This window comes from Lissotriton vulgaris, chromosome 3_1 (genome assembly GCF_964263255.1).
Source record: "Lissotriton vulgaris chromosome 3_1, aLisVul1.2, whole genome shotgun sequence".
Lineage (NCBI taxonomy): Eukaryota > Metazoa > Chordata > Amphibia > Caudata > Salamandridae > Lissotriton > Lissotriton vulgaris.
The window spans coordinates 2,123,498,355-2,123,520,329 of record NC_141689.1 but is presented as its reverse complement, the minus strand read 5'-3'; the positions used below and the strand labels follow the sequence as shown (position 1 = coordinate 2,123,520,329).

Genomic DNA, 21,975 nt, shown 5'->3' with positions numbered 1-21,975 from the left:
GAATCTCCCATATGTCATAGACACACCACCTTCACACCCTATTTGCTTGCTGTAGGGAAGTGCCGCAGGAATGCATGCAGTAATATTATACGCTAATACGTCATAAATTAGGTTGTACATTCACAATTGTCAAAAAGCAACATTTAGCATCCATATGTTGTGGTGCAGACATTTAATAAAGCACTGGTGAAGAGGAGTCCACATAATGAAATCACACAGCAGGAAAAATAACAACAAAGTACTTGTATGTTGCAAAGTCATGATGAAAGTAAATAAGTAATATGTTAAAAATTTCTATCAACATGTTACACAGTGGGTGTGCGTCACAATCTGACCATCCATCAAAAAGTAGCCTTCAGTGCTCACACCAGTTTGCACAAATAAACAAATGTGGTAGGCACATAAATGAAGTTAGTGTATCATACTTCAGAACCTCATTCATGATTCAACACACAAAAGTGACGTTGGGTCTGCCTACCTCAGTATCTGACCCATGCATTCCTGACTCCACGCACATAAGTGACGATAGGTCTGACAACGTCAGAATCTGAGACATGCATTCCTGACTCAAAGCAGAAAAGCAACGTTATGTGATGTAACCTTCTCATAGGTGAAATTCATAGAGTGCACAGAGACCATAGGCTTGCTGCCGCCATAAGACAGAGTGAGTGAGGAAGGAAGCGTGAGTGGCCGAGAGTTAGCACATGGAAGGGAAAATGTGTGTTGGAAGCGATTACCACAAGTCCAGAAGGGAAGGGGAGGATTTGAAGGAGAGAGAAAGGAGATCCCAAAGCCCAGGAGGCAGATGACAAAATGTGCAACCACCAAAATTCTGGGTTTTGGTATTGGGCGTGACTACCAGATGACGGTGAGCTGATATGAGTGTTTGTGTTGTGCGGTGAGGGCAGATAAGATAATTGAGAAACGTGGAGCGGGACCACTGGAGGGCTTAGAATGTGAGACACGTCACCTTAAAAGATGCCCTCTGATCTATTGTGAGCCAGTGAAGACTGGAGTAGAGGTTTGGCTGATTGCCATCTGGGTGTAATGTGAATTAGACGGCCTGCTTGAATCTGGACAACTTGGAGGCGGTGTGGCAGGGATGGTGGGAGACCGTACATGATGGACTCACAGAAGTCCAGGCGTGAGAGCACGAGTGAGAACACCACTTGGGTAAGTGCGGTGGGAGGGAGTAAGTGACTGACTGTAACGATCTGCCGGACCTGGTACATAGAGGAAGAAAGTAGAGCACCCACTTGTGGCCTGAGGGAGAGTTCAGCCTCAATGATGACTCCCTGATTTTACCAGGGCTGGGGGGGAACCTAGCTCTGAGGTCAGAACTGAGGGCCACAGTGGCCATGACTGAGTCCACGGAGGAGGAGCTCTGTCTTAACGTGGTCAAGCTGCAATAGGTACTGGTACATCCATAATTGGATGTGGATCATGACAGCGTGGAACGTCTTGATGGCAGGAGGTGAATTGAGCGAGAGGATGATCTGCAAGTCGTCAGCGTAGTAATACACAATAAGGTCCCATTTCTGTACAGAATGGATCAGCACCCAAAGGTATAGATTGAACTGGAGTGTTGAATGGGAGGAGCCCTGTGGGACTCCACAGGACGTGGGGGTATTTGTTACACTATAGGGTCCCAGGCGGACCATTTCAGTCCTTCCAGTTAGGAAGGACTCGACACACTCAAGAGTGGGTCCCTGGATGCCTGCATGTCTTCCAAGGTGGAGAAGGATGTAATGGTCCACCGTGTTGAATGCGGACGACAGGTCCAGGAGTAAGAGGGCTTGGGGGGACCCTGCGTCTGCGTTGCCCCTGAGTGTGTACAAGAGTGGCAAGATAACTGCTTCTGTTGAGTGGGCAGGTCTGAAGCCGCATTGATTGGGCTCCATGTGACAGGAGGATTCGATGTAGTGTGATAGACATCCGGTAACATGATCCTACATTAATGTTGAGAAAGGAGGGAGATGGGAGACGTTAGGTCTGCATAAGTCTGAAACTGACCCATGCTTTGCTGACTCTAGGCACAAAAGTGACATAACACAAGGCCCAAAAGTGACTATGGTCAACATATGTCTTAGTCTGACTCAGCTGAATATTGAAACACACATTTTCTGCAGGCTAACATGGTTTGTCCCTGTTGAGACACTTCCATGCTAAGCGTAAACATGCATCTTTTGCACAACATCAAAAAAACAGCAGCTAATATATGCAACAACATTGACAGATTAAAAAATTCAATGCCCCATTACTGAAGATTGTGACACATTACAATAATGTTGCATCTAGTCAAAGTGGTCACACCTTGAGGAGAAAATATATCATCACTCAGCCATGCTTCAAATTTACAATGCCACGTAATAATGATTTGGTCTCATGACAATAATGCGGCTTTGACGATAACAGGTCGCACCGTAATGGAAAATATGTCATCAGTGTACCCGGCGTCTAATCAGCGATGCGACATAAATAGGTTTCAGTCGCATGCCAATAGTGACGCTTCTACTGCAACTGGTCGCACCTTCATGGAAAAATATGGCATCAGTCACCCATGCTTCAAATACCGATGCGACACAATAATGATTTGGTCGCATCACAATAATGACGCTCCCACGATAACAGGTCGCACCGTAAGGGAAATATATGGCATCAGTCACCCATGCTTCAAATAACGATGCGACACAATAATGATTTGGTCGCATCACAATAATGACGCTCCCACGATAACAGGTCGCACCGTAATGGAAAATATGTCATCAGTGTACCCGGCGTCTAATCAGCGATGCGACATAAATAGGTTTCAGTCGCATGCCAATAGTGACGCTTCTACTGCAACTGGTCGCACCTTCATGGAAATATATGGCATCAGTCACCCATGCTTCAAATACCGATGCGACACAATAATGATTTGGTCGCATCACAATAATGACGCTCCCACGATAACAGGTCACACCTTCATGGAAATATATGGCATCAGTCACCCATGCTTCAAATAACGATGCGACACAATGATAATTTGGTCGCATCACAATAATGACGCTCCCACGATAACAGGTCGCACCGTAATGGAAAATATGTCATCAGTGTACCCGGCGTCTAATCAGCGATGCGACATAAATAGGTTTCAGTCGCATGCCAATAATGACGCTCCCACGATAACAGGTCGCACCGTAAGGGAAATATATGGCATCAGTCACCCATGCTTCAAATAACGATGCGACACAATAATGATTTGGTCGCATCACAATAATGACGCTCCCACGATAACAGGTCGCACCGTAATGGAAAATATGTCATCAGTGTACCCGGCGTCTAATCAGCGATGCGACATAAATAGGTTTCAGTCGCATGCCAATAGTGACGCTTCTACTGCAACTGGTCGCACCTTCATGGAAATATATGGCATCAGTCACCCATGCTTCAAATAACGATGCAACACAATAATGATTTGGTCGCATCACAATAATGACGCTCCCACGATAACAGGTCGCACCGTAATGGAAAATATGTCATCAGTGTACCCGGCGTCTAATCAGCGATGCGACATAAATAGGTTTCAGTCGCATGCCAATAGTGACGCTTCTACTGCAACTGGTCGCACCTTCATGGAAATATATGGCATCAGTCACCCATGCTTCAAATAACGATGCGACACAATAATGATTTGGTCGCATCACAATAATGACGCTCCCACGATAACAGGTCGCACCGTAATGGAAAATATGTCATCAGTGTACCCGGCGTCTAATCAGCGATGCGACATAAATAGGTTTCAGTCGCATGCCAATAGTGACGCTTCTACTGCAACTGGTCGCACCTTCATGGAAAAATATGGCATCAGTCACCCATGCTTCAAATACCGATGCGACACAATAATGATTTGGTCGCATCACAATAATGACGCTCCCACGATAACAGGTCGCACCGTAAGGGAAATATATGGCATCAGTCACCCATGCTTCAAATAACGATGCGACACAATAATGATTTGGTCGCATCACAATAATGACGCTCCCACGATAACAGGTCGCACCGTAATGGAAAATATGTCATCAGTGTACCCGGCGTCTAATCAGCGATGCGACATAAATAGGTTTCAGTCGCATGCCAATAGTGACGCTTCTACTGCAACTGGTCGCACCTTCATGGAAAAATATGGCATCAGTCACCCATGCTTCAAATACCGATGCGACACAATAATGATTTGGTCGCATGCCAATAATGACGCTCCCACGATAACAGGTCGCACCGTAAGGGAAATATATGGCATCAGTCACCCATGCTTCAAATAACGATGCGACACAATAATGATTTGGTCGCATCACAATAATGACGCTCCCACGATAACAGGTCGCACCGTAATGGAAAATATGTCATCAGTGTACCCGGCGTCTAATCAGCGATGCGACATAAATAGGTTTCAGTCGCATGCCAATAGTGACGCTTCTACTGCAACTGGTCGCACCTTCATGGAAATATATGGCATCAGTCACCCATGCTTCAAATACCGATGCGACACAATAATGATTTGGTCGCATCACAATAATGACGCTCCCACGATAACAGGTCGCACCGTAATGGAAAATGTATTATCAGTGTACCATGCTTAAAATAACGATGCGACAGAAATCGGTAATGTTCGCATGTCAAAAAATGTCGCATTTGCGGAAACGAGTCGCATCGCAACAGGAAATGATGTACCTAGCCTCCCAGCCTGCCCTGCTCACAAACAGGAAGTTATATGATACTTTCACTTTCTATTTCACTCCTTTGTAGTCTCTGAGAGGTGTAGGAGTGTGTTTGGAAAGTGCTTGAGAGTTTTGTCCTGTCCTGCAGTTGTTTTACAGTGTGTGTCTTGGTAAGTGTGTCCAAATAGTGGCTGTAGTGTTGTGTATTGTCCAACTGTGTCTTGTGTGTCAAGGGGTGTCTGTTTGTTTAGGGGTTTTTAAAACTTTTTTCATAGGGGGATTACTGTTCTGTTTAGGGGTTGTTACATAGTTAGGAATAGTGGGAGTAGTGTACTGTTAAGTGGAGAAATTGTGTACTTTTTGTATTTCTGTGCCAGCAAAATTTTATTTGTGGCATTTACACAGCGTGGCTTGTGCTTTGTCACAATGCCACCCAGGTCTCGGAACCTCAGTGAGAAGGAGTATGGGGGGCTACTGTGGCTGATACTCCACTACCTCCCAAATATGATTGGGAGTGGAGGCAGGGTAGTGCAGGGTTACCCAACCCAAGAAAGGAAGCTCAGGTGGGAGAGGGTCCGGTACCAGATGTTGCGAATGTTTGGAGTGGACCGGACTCTCAGACAGTACAAACACCGGTGGGCAGACCTCATTAACCGTGAGCAGGATCTCCTGGACCACCTTGGCATTGAGGTTGATGGAACAATTGGTAAGTCAATATATATTTATTTTATGTATTCACAACGGTATCCTAAGGTAAAGCAAACCAAATGTCAAACCACAGGGGCCTCACTGATGATCCCCTTGTGCCCCTGTAAAGTCAGACATAGGGCCATATCTATCAACAAACCCTTTCTAAACAAATAAATGTAGGTTCTAATGTAATTGCTTTTTTTTCTTAGCAAAATGGTATGTATAAAGAAAAATCACTACTTTGTAGGAATACGATAATCTCCCATAGTTGCTACTTTGCATTTTCTAATATGTAAGTAAGGGATCAATCAAAATTCATTCCCATGGCCCAGGAGGGACATAGGAATCACTTTTCAATAAATACTGTAATAGCAAATCAGCCATTGTGATTTCTCCAAAGGGTGCAGGTGTTTCTCAAAAAAACCCTGCTGGACCCATCATAATGATATGTGTGCATATGGTGCACATACATGCACTATGGCCATGTGTGTGCATCACCTGGCACCTTCAAAAAAGTGCAATGTAGCATATTTACCTAAAATAGCTACTTACCATCAAATACAGGTTGTTGTCAATTAGCGACATCTGAAACATGATTTGATACACAAAAATAACACATACATAGGCCATCATTAACGCGGCCCCTTGCGCCATCGAAAAATCACTTTTCATGATGTTCTGTGGCGCAGAAGCCTGCGTGGTATATATCAGGCAGCAGTACGCCAGTCTTGGTGGCGTACTGCTGCCTGATAAATATCAGTCCCTGTAACGCAGTGTTCTGCGTTAAAGGGGCGTGCAATGGGTGTTGCTGGGGGCGTTCCCAGCAACAACCATGCCCTTTTGACACTGCCCCACATGTACCAGAAATCGTACCTCTGAAGCAGTGCCAAAAGCTTTCGCCTCCCCAGGGGAGGCGTAAGGGATGCGCAACTGGGAGAAATGTCATTATTTCTCCTCGTATTTCCTTTTTCCATGTGTGCTGCATTCTGCATTCTGCAGCACACATAGAAAGAGGAAAAGGCTCTTGTGCTTATTTTTGTACTGAAAGGTTTACCTTCCTGTACAAAAATGATCTTCCCTGCAACGCAGCCACCCTTGCACCATTGTGCAAGGGTGCCTGTGCTGGCGCAGGCAGCACATTGTGCACCAGCACAGGGGAAAAGGACAGGAATGCGCCGTATCTAATAGATATGGCGCATTTCTGCCCTTTTCTTTTGCCATAGGGAAGCGCAGCTGGAAGGCCTGCTACGCTTCCCTACGGCAAAAAGTCATAAATGAGGCCCATAGCACTTAACTAATAGCAAATTTGCAAGTACCAACATGCTATGGCAAATTGTTGTTCACAAAAATGTTCAAATTCCGTAAATGCAAAATGTGTCATACATCCTAAGCCATGGACGTAGTCAGTTTGAAATGCTCCAACGGCAAAATCCTGCAATTGTCAGACTTAGCAATTCACAAAAGGCATGATACACATGGCCTCTACTGACGTAGTGGTAACGCACAAGCAAAATTGATCTTCACCATGCTGGACTATGCCGCTCATTGAGGCATAATGATGCATGATAAAGGTCAGCACTTTCAATGCATTGTTATGTGTCAAAAGGGCGTGCAATGTGTGTTCTTTGCCATCTTCACACCAACATCCATGGACCTTAGTCAATGCACCAGGGCCCTCTGTAATGAAGGCCTTCTGGCGCCGCAGCAACACTCATTAACATGTGTCAAAGTAACGCTCTGGCGGCGCAAGACCTATGAAGATAAGGCCAGAGATGTACGAGTGTGAGGCAGCGCAAAAAGCACATGCCTGCCCTGGGGAGGTGTAAGTGAGGCGCCACAGGGAGTGAAGTATAAATGTATCCATGTATGTCATATTTACCTGTGTGCAGCTGCATTGTGCAGCACACAACAACACATGTGTATGCAGTTTGACCATTGATGTACAGGAAGGTATCCCATACGGTTTAAATACATTCTTCAAAGCACAATCACATACATCGACATGACAATGACATATTTTCTCAATGGACCTAGTGTGCAGATTTTTAGCAAATGCCATCTCAATGTGACAACACAAACAAGGGATCACATGTGTGTAATACATGCAGTGCAAGAGTGTGCTTCACATGTGAAGCAGTTAGCCATAGACTGTTGTCTGATGTACGTTGACTCATGGGACGCACGTAAACCAATCTTGAGGATACAACTGACTCTCATGTAATGTCTGTACTGTGTGGAAATATGCTGCATATGCTGACATTCTGGTATATTGTCTTTCACTTGTAGGTGGGCCACCACCATACACAAGGGAAGAGGTGGAGTCCTTCAAGGATCCTAAGGCCACTGGTGAGTGTGAAATCATTACTATCTTTGTCTGTATGCTTACAATGTCTCCTCATGCATGACATGTATGCAGACAGTCGAAATGCATCATTCTTGCATGCATCCTGTTTACACATCACATGTGCATGGAAGTGTCAATGACTCAATGGCACCATGTGGAAATGCATGAACACAAATATTAGGGTCACATGTATGAGGTGTTACAGTGTGCATGGTACACAGTAACACTAATTGTGCTGCTGTAAGTATACATCACACAAAAATAGACCACATTCAAAAAATACATCTAGCCCTCCATAGAGCACCATACTCAGGTGTGAGGGTCTCAAGTCACTGAAGGGAGGGGGTGTGCTGCTACTCATGAAATAGTTAGGTCTTCAGTTATTAAATGAAGGTAAGATGGTCCTGGTCTGTCGTAGTTGTGCCCCAAGGGTGTTTCATGTCTTTGTGGCCAGGTAGGAGGGTGATCTACCTCCAGTGGTGGAGCAGTCAATCCTTGGTATGGTGGCTAGTGGGAGGCTGGTGGAGCAGAGGTGGCCGGTAGGATCAGAGAACAAGAGCCCCTTGAGGAGTCATTCTGGGCCCATGTCATGTGTGTGTGCGTGTGTGTGTGTGTGAGGAGCCTCAACGTGATCCTTGTGTTGACGGTGATCCAGTGTTGGTCATTTTGGCCTGTAGAAATGCTGCAGTGATGAAGGATGTCGTAGAAGAGTTGTGCCGATGCTTTCACTATGGGTAGTAGTTCTAAGTGAAGTCTGGCATTGATTCCTGTGTATGGGGCATTCCCCTTGTACAGTTGGGTGTCGATGATGGCCTGGCTGACCGTCTCACACGTTCCCATGGTGATCCACCTGAATATCTATTGGACCATGCGCAGGGTGAAAATTCAGAAGGATGACATGATGTCCACTTGTTTGTTAGTTGTGAGTGAGTAGACCTGGAAAAATCCCAAGTGGGGTGTATGGTCCGTGGGTGTTGTTGCAGTCACCATTGTTGTTGACCAATAGGCGGCGTCCCTGGCGCTAGTTGATTAGCCAAGGCTGAGAACCTCTGTATTGTGTGTCTACAGTATCTGCTGACTGACCTTCTTCCATTCTGCAGTGGCTATCTTTCCTTCATGTTGGTTGTGTTTGGTTGTGGCTGGGTCTTGGGTGAGGCACAGTACCAGATGGGTGTTATTGGCATTGGATATTATGTTGTGGTGGTGTGTGTATGCAATGGTGGCAAGTGTGCTCATGGAGATGTCGAAGACTGTTGTGCTGAGCAAGGACCCTTGGGGTACGTGACAGTCAGTGTATTCATACCATGGCTACATGAGACATGCTCATTGTAGTAGTACATAGATATTCCTCCTACAAGTTCAACTTGCTTGTGCCCCACGTGTGTCAGTACTTGCCATTGTAATAGGGATGGAACAGTGCTGCAAGTCCATCATTAATTAGCACAACAGTCATGCACTTACCTATGCTACTGAAAGGGTCACCGGCACAATTCCCTATTGACATCAGTAGTTGATATGGTATGATGTACATGTGCTTAAATGTGCATTGCATCAATGATCATGCATAGTCAATCCACATACCAGCCCTTGATGCTGTCTATATGTTGTCCCCTGTCAAGAAGCGTCTACCATGGAAGTGTTGTGCAGTGTGTGTTGCCTTGTGTGAAAACACACCACATATTTACTACCAAGCAGCACCCCATGTACAAGAGTCACATGATAGGAGTCAGTCCCCAAATCTATTGCAGTGCACACCTGTGTTTCTCCTTCCAATACAATGCTAATGTGCCCATGTTTTGTTTACATGGTGCTTTTCACATGTGTGTTGCCTTGTGCAGCATACAGTGCTGATGGTCCCTATACCTTGCTTTGTATCTGCGTATGAAGTGTCAAATTACAATGCCGAGAGATAACTTGCCTGCACACAGATGCTCTTGCATCATGTTGAGAAGGAGCTTGCATATGTGAATGGGGGGCATTGGGTTCATGCCCAGGACAAATGTATTTGAATGTACCATCTCATATGTATTGATGCCTTACATGTCATCTACAGTGATTATCATCTTAGGTATTACGCAACATCACTTAGCATCCCTGTGTATGACAATCGATGATGATGACCCCATGCTTTGAAATAGATGCCCTGTTAACGATAGGCCCTTGCCAAAATGTTCTGAAGATCGCATAATGTGCATGTGTACAGGTGTCAATGTGTAAGTGCAGACTGATGTGGATGTCATTGCTCCATTACAGACAACATGTCACAAGATGAGGAGAGGCAGTATCGCATCCGTCTGGAAAGATACAGACACATTCGCAATGTTGGTCGTGCATTCCGACAGATGGGACGCCGACATGATGCTTCACGTGCTGAAGGGGCCTGGAGATCACCAACTCCCACTTCCCCATGCAAAACGCGGAGCAGGAATCTAAAGGGGAAAAGGTCACACATTGAGTCTGGACCAGCAACTGGCTCACATGCAGATGTAGACCACCAAATGGATAGTCAATCTGCAGGTTGTTCCACATCTGGACATGCCTCTGATCTGGGCCCAGTGACAAGCACTCATCCTAAATCAGGAACCAACATTGCACAGGCCCTTGGGACAATGACAGGTGGAGCTGCAGTAGCCCCACCTAAACAGGCTTGTGCGCAGGCTGATATTGACGGTGTGCTCCTGATGGCCAAGATAGACAAAATAGAGGCCAAGATGGACACTTTTGAAAAGGGTCAAAAGGAGTTGACTTTGCAGGTTGCGGGCATGCAGCTGCAGCTGGCCACCCTGTTGTCCATGGTTGCTGACCTGAAGGCCACCATTGCTGCAATGGACGAACAGGAATAACGACATTGCAGAACTGTGGTTGTTGATGACATGGTATACCACCTGTCAAGTTACGGACCTTGTTCTTGTTTAAATGTTAAAGTAGTCAGATATTTATTAGGATAGTTTTAGTACTTAGGAATAGTGTTAGGATAAGTGTTAAGTTATTAGGAGTGGGTGGGGGTTGATGTATAGTGTATGTTAAATGTTTAAAAAAATTTAAAAAATCAAAAAAAATATATACTTGTTTAGTTAGGTTAATTAGTATGTGTTTAGATTAAGTGTATGTGTGCCTGATGTGTGATTGTTGAATAGGGGGTGGGGGGTCATCTGTGTGCTGTGTAGTATGTGTGAGGTAGGTATAGGATAAGTTAGACAAGATAAGTGTAGATGTTAGCGCCTTAGATTAGCTTAGTTTAGGATGTGATTTATAGTTTTGATAAGTGTAGTGTAGTTTAGCATAGATTTTATTTAGTGTGAACTATTTTTGCAAATAAATCATATTTATCTTTCACAATGACTCTGACTTGTAGGCATATGAAGTTGTGAAATAAGTTCTGGGTGAGCGTTATCCTTGCTGGACAAGGCATGTCAACAATGATCTCATATCTGAGATTACCATTACGTGTTGGCTATTCTAAGCCAGTTGTTCTTACACTATCACTAATTCATACAGGCCAATACTCACCCTTGAGGGACTTTAGCTAATGCGTCTCAGGTGAGCCCATGTGAACAACAATCATGTGTAAAGATTGTGGGACGTCTTTCATTACGTTTCTCCATAGTGGAGCACAGCAGCCCTTCCAGTTGCGCTACCCTTTTGCAGGAGGGAGGGCAGGACCGTGCCATGTCTGCAAGATACAGCGCAGTCCTGTTGTTCTCACCATCACTGTTGTACAATGTACTGTTCTTCGCTAACGCAGTCACCTTTGCACAATGGGGCAAGTGTGTCTGCCTTGCGGGGACCATCAGACTTGTACATGAACGGACACCTCTCAGTTAATCAATCATCACAACGGGCTCCTCCTCTTACAATATGTACTGCATTGTGTGATAAAGGTGAGACAAGTAGCCTTCATCATAATTCTCAACATTGAGCCTTCGTCAAGCCTGCCTTGGGTCAGTGTATTTCTGGACAAAGCTTACCATTTCATGTTCCTATTACATCTGGGCCAGTGTGAACAGCAAATGGATGTTGTTGGGAAGGCACCCAGCAACACCCATTGCACGTGCCTGTAACACAGATCAAGGCGTGTAAGGGTCAGATTTGATGCATGCTGCATTATCGCATGACCATGTGCCTTGGTGATGGATGATGACTATTAGGCAGGTTTAGGCGTCACACAACGTCACAACAAGTGAGGGTCAGATGGCACAATGGCCGTCATTAATTGGGCCACCTGGTATTGAGACTGTAGCTCAATGTTTGCAGTGTTTCACAATGCTGAGGGCCAGTATGACCCACGTCTTTCCTGCAAGTGGAAAAGAAAGCTGGTTAACAAGCTGGCTATGTAAATGCAGGGAAATGTGACCATGGCTAGGTCTGTATTGCAGACGTATGTCTTGTGGGCCTAGAAGCAGATTCATTGGTAGAGGTTTGCTTGCCCAGGGTTGTGGCTGACTGTGTAGGCGTGTGTGAACTCCTTTAGTGTCAGTATATCTGTATGGGTGTGGATGCAGTAGTGCTCCTGTATGTGCTGGCGGTAGTGGTATTATCATGTGAGCCACTGGGAACGTCTACCTACGGTTGTCTGGACGTTAATCAATTTTGTCCGGAGGGTATTTTTGATACTGATATTGAGGCCATTAACATAGAACCGGATGATGAAGATGGATGTGTGGCAGGTCTAATCAATGCATCAGTTGACAATAATTTTGATGCTCTTGCACAGTTTGCAGAGGGTGAAGTACTATGGTGAGGATACTGTGTTCTGTACAATGTATAGTTTGTGTTAGACATATGAGTGGTGAACTGTTTATCCAGCCCAGGGTACCCCCAGGTATAGTCCCATGTGGTAGTGGTTGTTGTGAGGGTGATGTCCTCTTTTGACAACAAATGGAGATTTGTCCAGCTGAGGCACATATTTGTTGGCACATCTTGCATCCATTGTGGTTGTGTCCTGTGATGTTGTGTACCTTGGTGAGGGAGAGGCAGAGCTGGGTGTATTAGGCGTAGGGTAATATGCAGAGTCCATGTCCACTGATGTTATCAGCAAGTGGGGCCATGTACACATAGTAGACAAAGGTACTGATGGACAGTCACTGAGGGACTCAGCATCAGTACTCTGTGTGTTGTACAGTGAAATGTGTTATGCAGAATCATCTGCTCTGCAAGGGAGGAGACAATCCAGTGTGGTGTATTACCTTGCCGCATGCCATAGTGGAGTGTGGCAGCTAGTGTGTTGTGGAACATTGTTTCTGGAAATGAAGCAATGTATATTGTCTATGGATTGGCAGTGTGACCGACTTTGAGGATTGTGTGGATTTTGCTGTGGCGTCTAGGAGGGACCTCTTGATGCTGTTTGTCATGGAGCAGGAGAGAGGACCAAGACAAGGAAACACAAGGAACACGCACTCCCAAGGATGAACCTCCTACTCCACCTACGGGTCAGGTACAAAATTAATCCTACGTCTTTCTCCGTAGGTTCCACCCTTATGTACTCCACCCAGATCACAGGGTTTGTGGAACATGTAGTTTGTGATGACAACAATTGCTCATGAAGGAAAATCCGACTCCTGACTGTAATGACTTGAAGTACAGTGGATTGTAGAAGAAAATGTAGTTTATTCAAAGTAACAACCACAGGGAGATCCAAGTACCAACTCTCACAGTAACTGTTTATCTGTGTACTGCCCCCTGGATTCCACACTCTGGAATCCTGTGAGCACAGAGACCATAGAACATTACAAAGATATAACACTGACAATATGTGCTTCTAACGCATTGTTCTGCGGAGGACTGGGAAATCTTCTGATTCATCTTCATCAGATGGGTTTGTCACAGCTGATGGTGTGACCAGTGGGGCAGTCGACACAGTAGGCATAGCCACTTCATGGACTGCAGATGTCGATGGTGTTGGACCTGGAACATGTTCAATGCCCATCAGGTACCACATAAATGCATTCAGCATTATTTGCTGGCTCTCAAGCACAGCTGTCACATCTTGTTGATAGTCAGCCAATTTAGTGAGGTATTCATCCTGTTTGGCTGTCATTTGCTTGAGGGTGTCCTGTATTTCTTTCAGAGTGTTGGCCACCTCAGAGCTGGCACTTGTGGTGGGCATTAGTCTGTGTCTCTGCTGCATGACTTCTGAAATTTCTGTCATGGCGTCAAACAAAGTGCGTGGTGGTGCTTCAGTGGTGCTACCAGTTTCCGCACTGGCAGGATTTGAGGTTAGGCACCGGAGCACTCCCTCTAGGGTCCCTGCCATGCTCTCAATGCCCTTACGCACCTCCTGTGCCAACTGACTCTGCACATCCACTACACGCTGTTCAAATGTATTTAGTGTGTTTGGCGACTGGTGAGGCACAGATGTTGTGGGAGGTGGCATAGGAGTGCTTCCCTGTTGGCCAACCGGAGATCCCACTGGGCTGCTTTGCCTTCTTGTGGGTGGAGGGGGAGTTTGTAGTGATTGGATTATGTCCTGGATGATTTCTGGGCCCATACTGGTTACACTTTCACCACCCTCATTGTCCGTTTCAAACATGGCTTCCAGCTCCAGATTAGGTGTACCATGGCCTGAAATCAAAAATAGATGTAGGTTTATGATCATGTCTGACATGTGGTGTACAAATGCACAATTTAGAGTCATCTACCATTTTTGACTTTGCTGTGTTTCAACATGTCAAAGCTCAAGCGACACATCATCACTCATGTGTACAAAAAGTGACATGGCATTAATCATTTGATGGATACGAACTTTACAAAAAAACATGGCACATGGGCAGACAGTGCTTGCACACTTGCAACATTCTACTTGAGTGCATGTCCTGATGTCTGTTTAGTTGGTGTGTATTGGGGACACATTCCAGCACAGTAGGAAGTGCATGTGGCATTTTGCACTCCATCACCAGGGACCCACACACACCATGAACAAACCTCCACGTGGAAATGAAGTCCCTCACCAACTGGATGAGGAGCAGCAGTGTGAAACTGTACTTGGAGATGACACAGGTCATCATCCTCGGACCCACACCCTGAGCCTGGGACTACTCCTGTCGCGCAACCACACTGGGAACAGCAACAACACTCACTGACCATACACGCAACTTACAATACTTCCAGTACTCCTCCCTCTCCATGTCTGAGCAGGTCAACGCCATCTTCCCCTCATGCTACAACTGCCTCCACATGCTATGCAGGATCCACAAGTGGATCCCCACCCCAGACAAAAATAACTGTGACACAGGCCCTGAGCACCAGCAGACTGGACTACTGCAATGCACTGTAGGCAGGATTCCCTGAAATAGACCTACTACTACTGCAACACATCCAATGCACTTACGGCTCATTGATTGTCAACGTCCCCCACCGCAGCAACATCATCCCCCAAATGTGAGACCTACACTGGTTCCCCATCAGCAAGTGGATCAGCTTGAAGCTCCACAACCAGACACACAATGCACTCCATTAGGCCGGGCAACCCTACATGTGCAGCAGACTCACCTTCTACACCCCCACACGCCACGTCCACTCCACCAGCCTACCCCTCACCGCTGTCCACCGCATCTGATGACCAACCTCCAGCAGCAGTTCCCTGTCCTACCTCACCGCCAAGACCTTGCACTCCCAGGCCATCTACGGCACACCCAGGACCTACTCCCATTCAGAGGACTCATCAAGACGTATCTCTTTGAGCGTTAGTGGCAGCCCCTTCCCATCAGAGTGGTAGATGCAACATGTGTTTTCACATGCTGAAGAAGTTGTTCCAAGGACACAGAATTCGGTATTCTCTGATTTTGATTACATGCAGCTGTGGTTGATGCAGACTGGGACGTACTGCATTCCTCACTGTTTTTCATGTGTTTAGTTGGTGTAGTCTTAGGTGTGAGAGAGTATGAGTAGTCTGTCATCAGCAATGGATACAATGTTGAGGCTGTGTTTGGTTTCATATGGTGCTGAGGCAGCCCTGTTGATGTTGACAGGGGTCAGACACATAGATGGTCCCTCTTGCATTCAGCATTGGAATTAAGTGCATTTGAAGGCGAAGGTTGTCAGTCTGATCCTTGAACCTCTTGGTGGGGTGAGTGACCCAGTTGAGCAATGTTCCTTAGAATCCTGCATCATGTAGTGTGGCAAATCTGTGTGCTGTTAGTCTGTGTTGGAGCACACTCACAGCTCCTGGTCCCGGAGGGTGGAGATGTCACCTGTGGCTGTGAATATGGTGATCTTGGTGCTGTTGTTGATATAATGAGGACAGGGCTGTACTGATCCCACAGGTGGCTGTATCTCATGTTTGAGGGTGTGCATTGAGCTGTGACTGGTGTCCCGGTGGGTATGGTAGTATGGCTGTTGTGTTGTGAGAGGTGTGGGTGGTGCTGCCTGTGGCATCTCATGTGTACGGGAAAGTTATTGTAGTGAAATTGTTGTTGTTTATGGTGAACTTTGTTGGACACTTATCACAGGTCTGTAGTGCCAGGGTGATGTCTGTGGCTTTGCAGCATAGGTTCTTGTATAAATGCAGGACCTTGCCTAGTTGGCAGGAATTTCCATTATGTAGGATTTTTTTTTTGTGGTTCTCCCTCATTGGGGCCATGTATGTGTTTTACATTTCAGGGGCCTTATTCATGAAGGACTTGCGGCGCCGATGCGTCACTTTTTCCCATGTAAAAAGTGACGCACCGGCGGCGCAAGTCCTTCATAAATAAGGCCCCAGGTGTCTTGGTGTTTATACATTTCTTCTAAAGGCATCTGCTGGTGCCTCTTGCTTCTTAGAGATCAGTGCTCTATCATGCCGTGTCCCTGTAGTGCTGTTTGTTAGGCTTGCACAGTGTGGAGGTGTGGTATGCACAGTTGTGTATCCAGGTGTGACTTTCACTTGCAGTAACGTTGGTGTAGGCTGTGTTTGACACCAGGGTGGTGTTAGAGGTTTGTCAGCAGTGTAGGCATGTGCAATGTCTGTGGGTCATGTTTGGAAAGGCCTGTTGTCATTCTCAAATGTTTTCCATGTATAAGTGCATGGAGGCTGGCTGAGCTGCATCAGTGAATGACTGTATATCAGTTGCTGCTGGAAATGATTGGATTTGAGACCCAGATGGGCACATTTGGACTTCCCATAGGCGTGGCTTCAGCACACCATGTACATCCGTCTGCTGTGGGCTTGCACAGCGGCTGACATGGAGTAGGCTAATTGCGACTTACAATATTCAGTGATGAGGGAACACATGAACACAGGGGTGGTGGCCTTAGTGGTAGTTCATAGACCATATGTGGATTGTGGGCTCAGATGAGAGAACTGAAATGACTTATTATGGAGACCGAAGGGATGAGTGACTGATGTGATAATGCTATGTGTCATCATGGCATGGGAGGGTGGGTAGGGGCCATATTACATAATGTGGCTCATGTGCATATTGCCAAGGTGACTCAGGTACCACTTATGATGACCAGAGCAGTAATACCCACTTCCATGTTAGGTATACAGGCTGGATTTCTGGATCCATGGCAAACATGGCCAACATTCCAGCATGTATTGTCCCACTTACTATTACAAGTGACACCAACACTTCACAGCATTGTGATTGACTCAGAGTAGTGAGCCTGGCTGGCGGATTCCTTTCACGTGACACAAAGGCAGGGTTGCATAGGCTGCAGAGAACTGGGACACATCTTTGAGGTGTGACTTCCCTCAATGTGTTCCGGATTTGCTAAACAAACTTGAAACTCAATAGTAAACTTGATACTTTTTTGGTGTTGATAGCATACACTTAGGGCCTTATTTATGAAGGCCTTGCGCCGCCGGTGCGTCACATTTTACATGGGAAAAAGTGACGCACCGGCGGCGCAAGGCCTTCATAAATAAGGCCCTTAGTACTTTGGGCATTCACATAATGAACTTAGTACTTTTGGTATTCACAGGAGTTAGGATTTTGCCTTTACTCTATCTTAAGTCTGTCTTCAGAGACACTTTAGGCAAAATCGTTACTTCTGTGAATGCCAATAGTATTAAGTTCATTGTGTGAATGTGAAAAAGTAGTAAGTGCATGCTGTGAATTACTATATAGTAGTAAGATTAGAATTGAGTCTTGAGTTCATTCTGTGAATGGGCCTCTATATGTTTTGCTGCACACACTCACACACACATCCCTGCAACCATGAGACATTGATTGTTCTGTCCTGCATTTGTTAACTCACAGCTCTCCCTCCACAATTGCCAATGTTTGACATTGTGCCCCCATGGACAACAGGTGTGACACTCTTGTACAAAAAGGCACATACATTATACCAAAACATGCCGTGTCATGACATTCCATTTAATTCATTGTTCATACTTGGCATGTTGCAACTGTAGAGTAGGTGTTTCACAGCGGAGACTTTAAATACACTGTTCAAAGTTCAGTGAGGACATGGATTGAGTTTCCTTGTCACCACACACCCAGACCTGAAGCATTCAATACCTTTATGAACAACCACAACACACACAATGGAGTCAGATTTGTGAGTGCTGCACACACCATTTATCATAGCCAAAAATTAAGTACACAGCATTGGTTCATAATCTGTGATGTTACCCCATATTTCTCATGATGTACACCTATCCAAATAATAGTTCAGACATTTATCCCCCATGACACTACCAATTGTTAGTATTTGACACATAAATGCACAACATTTTTATTACTCTTTCACATTTGTAAATATTTATTTTTTTCACATAGTGACACACATTACCACATGTATGACTTCAATCACAACATAATTGTGTCACAAAGAAGTAGAATTTGTATATATTATTTTGGAACACATGCATTGCATATTTGACATTGTGCAGCATACATTGAAATGGTCATCGCATGACACAACGGCTACCATACTGTACGCTGTTTGCATTTGACTGCCTCAGGTACACACTGTGAACAAAGGTTTATTCCTCTTGAACACTGCAAGTATACAATGTCAGGTACCTCCTCACCTTCAACCCTGTATGCCACCTCACCTGCCAGGACATAACTCTGCTACAGACATCACCATCACTGTCACTGACAACTTCTGTGTCACCTGCATGTGGCAGCACGACAATCATCAAAGAGGCATTGTTAACCCATACACTGGTACACTCAGAATGAGCAGGCACTCTAATGTGCCAAGGTTGACCATGTACTACGACAACTACATTATCGTGACCAGGCCCATGGCCATACTCAGCAGCACACCTGTCCTTCGCAACAACACAGGTACACAATGCTTGCCATGCGCCAACCCAGGCAGACTTGCACCATGTTGCAGGGGGTCCAGCTGTGCAGGGGATCAGTGTTTGTGTGCATGGAAAGGACACATTCGTGCATGATGCAGTCATGAACAGATTTTTAACCTTTCTATGTGTCCACTTGAATGCAAAAGAGATATGTTGTTTTTATCATGGAGGGGAGATTACGTTTTAATTCAGGTTTGCATGCCTTACACAGACTCTGTGTATGCATATCTTTGTTGCGCAGCATGATAGTTACATTTTGATGTTCCTATTGTACATTGTCAATTGGACATAGATGTTTCTGGGTCTACCCTTAGCAACAGCCCTGGAAGTGCGCTTTCTGACACTTTAATGTGGTAATGATGCAATGACATGATATGTTGTACTATGTTAGATGGCTGTCTGTGGCCTATTATTGTGGGTGTGGCACATTGTGGCACCACTACATGAACAAAATTACATCCTGCCAGCACAGTGGTAGCAGTCCAAGTCATAAAAGTGTGACACTCGGTCTGTTGCAGGATGTTGTGTGATTTTCTTTTCAGGAGGGTAGTTATATCTTTGCACCTGCGTGTGGCACTTGTCAGGTGCAGCAGTGGGCTGGGACTTCACTTTGGACATATAGGTTTACTTGCACAGGGGTAGCTGTTTCCCAAATGTAACATGTGCATGTCCGTGGTACAATACATTTTGTAGACCCTGCTTTCCACAACATGTCAGTAATTGAACCACCCACCTTACTTTCTGCACAGCACAACATTACCTTATTTGCACATTTCCCCTTGTAGGGACTTACCCTGTGTGTCTTCCTGTGTCTCTTCCAGTTCCTCATGCAGTGCACTGTCCTGCCCTGAGATTCCAACGACCAACTCCTCTGGGATGACCGCTGCAACCCGCTCCTCAAGGTCATCCAGCTCTTCTTGTTGTGATGGGCTGCCTCCTCCTGTAAGCCCAGAGTCTTTCCGGTTTTTGGCCATTTTTTCTTTAGTGCGGCGCTTGATATCATTCCACCGTTTTTTTAGGTCAATGACTGTCCGCCTAGATTGTCCCACACTGTTCACCTTGGTCAATATGTCCAGCCAAATGGCCTCTTTTTTGGCTAGTGGCAATTTGGAACTGGCAAACAGCTGGTGCTGGTGGTCTGTTACCTCACTTATCAGTGTATCATTCTCCTCAGCACTGAAATTTGTTTTGCGCTTCCTCTTTCCAAGAGTTTCTCCCTGTGTTGCAGGCTGGGCATCCTGGCTGCCATGTGGCAGGTTTCCTTGGCTGCTGCTCTGTCCTTCAGGCTCCATGGTGGCAATTTTTTCCATTTGCGGGAGAATTAGGTGATAGATGCGCGTGTTTTTGGCGTTTTCCGGATTCTGACGCAACGTGATAGTGACGCAGCGATGCGTACACGTGCGCCGTTCCGCAAATGCGACTTACGGCATTTTTACCGCACTTGCGTGTCTTTTCGCTACGTCAGGACGGCCGCGTCTGCGTGACTTTTCCCCGCCTTGCGCCTCCGCTTGCGGCACGGTGCGTCATTCCGTAGATATGACGCATCCGCGCCGCAAGTTTCTGGCGCAGCGTGTCGTACGGAAAAGTGACGCACCCCTGCGTTTCCGCAAGGATGCGTCACTTTTCATAAATGAGGCCCCATGTGCGTCAGCACAAGGAAACGAATACAAATCGATCTTGTCCATGGAGCAACTTAAATGTCTGGCCTTCAATTTTTTCCAATCCCACCTCCCGTGCAAACACGGGATGTAGGGAAAAAGTGACAAGTGCTGGAAAAAAGCAATCAGCAGGTCGAGACTTTATGAAGAGTGGGTGGTAGGACAAGGCAAGACAAGCCAGCCGCCTAGGGTGACAAGTAGAGGATTACCCACTGTCACTACAACCAGGAAAAGATGTTCCTTTGCTCAGGGACAGGGGTGGCAACAAGCTGTCACTTCGAAAAGGGCACATAAATCTAGCATTAGTTATGAACAGTGCTTAATTTGTAAAAAATGAAGTGCAGGTGCTCAAATCTTTGTTGGAGGCCACAACTACTTTTCTCTGGCTCCACCCACTTCGTCCATTGGCTTCACCCACTTTCTCTATTAGCTCCACCGGGTGGGAGAGGCAGATGACCAGTCTAGTGACTGACTACTTTTTCCACTCCAGTCGGGACAGCCTTTGGCATCCCAAAGGTTGCAGGCCAACCTCTACCATTTTTTAAAAAATATTTTCGTACAGATACTAGTTGGAGTTTTGAGGAAGTGCAAACTGGGGTTGCAGACCTAATAAGCTCCAATCTGAAACCTGGCACTGTAACAGAACCCCAACGCTCTCTTACTCCTTTTCTGGTTGCACACTGAAGTTTTGAAACAAGATTCGTAGTGATATCTGTCAAAGCTTATCCCTCACATCCTTCAAAACCCAGTGGAAGAAACATCTACGCCTGGAAAAAGTTGCTACATCCTGAATCCATGCTGTTATATAAATGGCTCTTTGATGATGGGCAATAGTGTTGTGGATGCCTATGTTTTCACCCCTGCTTTTCCAGAGCTATGGCTGTTCTCATTTGGAAATCGCATGCAATCTTCCTTGCTTTATCCCCCCTTTGCCTTTCTTAGGCTCTCCTTAACTTCTGTCCGTCTTTACACCTGCATACTCATCCCTACGACACCTTGTCCACCAATACACATTGCTATCTCCATACTGGCACCCTTTCTTCGTATATGCAAGTTGTTGCCTGATCACATATGGAAATGTTACTATTGCAACTGTGCAAGTATCGCGCCAACTCTGCAAAGTAAGCTGCCATCCTTCCAGATTCTTTCTGCATTTTAGGAAAACTGGTATAGAATGCACATTAAAAAGTAGAGAGCTCCAATGCAGACGGGAAAGGGGATGGCACTACTTTCACTGTTCACTGCATGATGGATATCTAGGGTGTGATGTGCAAAGCAGGCTGGCCCTAAACATGTGGTGCTAGCCGGTGAAACCTATGCTTGTAGGCTCCCTTTCCAAAAGCCATCATA

General features: G+C 45.8%; 1 protein-coding gene across 1 annotated transcript in view; it reads right to left on the bottom strand.

Moving 5' to 3' along the window:
• The window catches only part of LOC147728901 (uncharacterized), a 52,415-nt gene extending 32,474 nt beyond the window's left edge, over positions 1-19,941 (bottom strand). The window contains exons 1-2 of the mRNA XM_086963880.1: positions 19,761-19,941; positions 13,636-14,292 (exon numbers count right to left, since the gene is read on the bottom strand). Of these exons, the coding sequence (XP_086820006.1) occupies positions 13,636-14,292; positions 19,761-19,941 (838 nt within the window). The remainder of the gene's footprint in view (positions 1-13,635; positions 14,293-19,760) is intronic.
• Between the last annotated feature and the right edge of the window lie 2,034 nt (positions 19,942-21,975).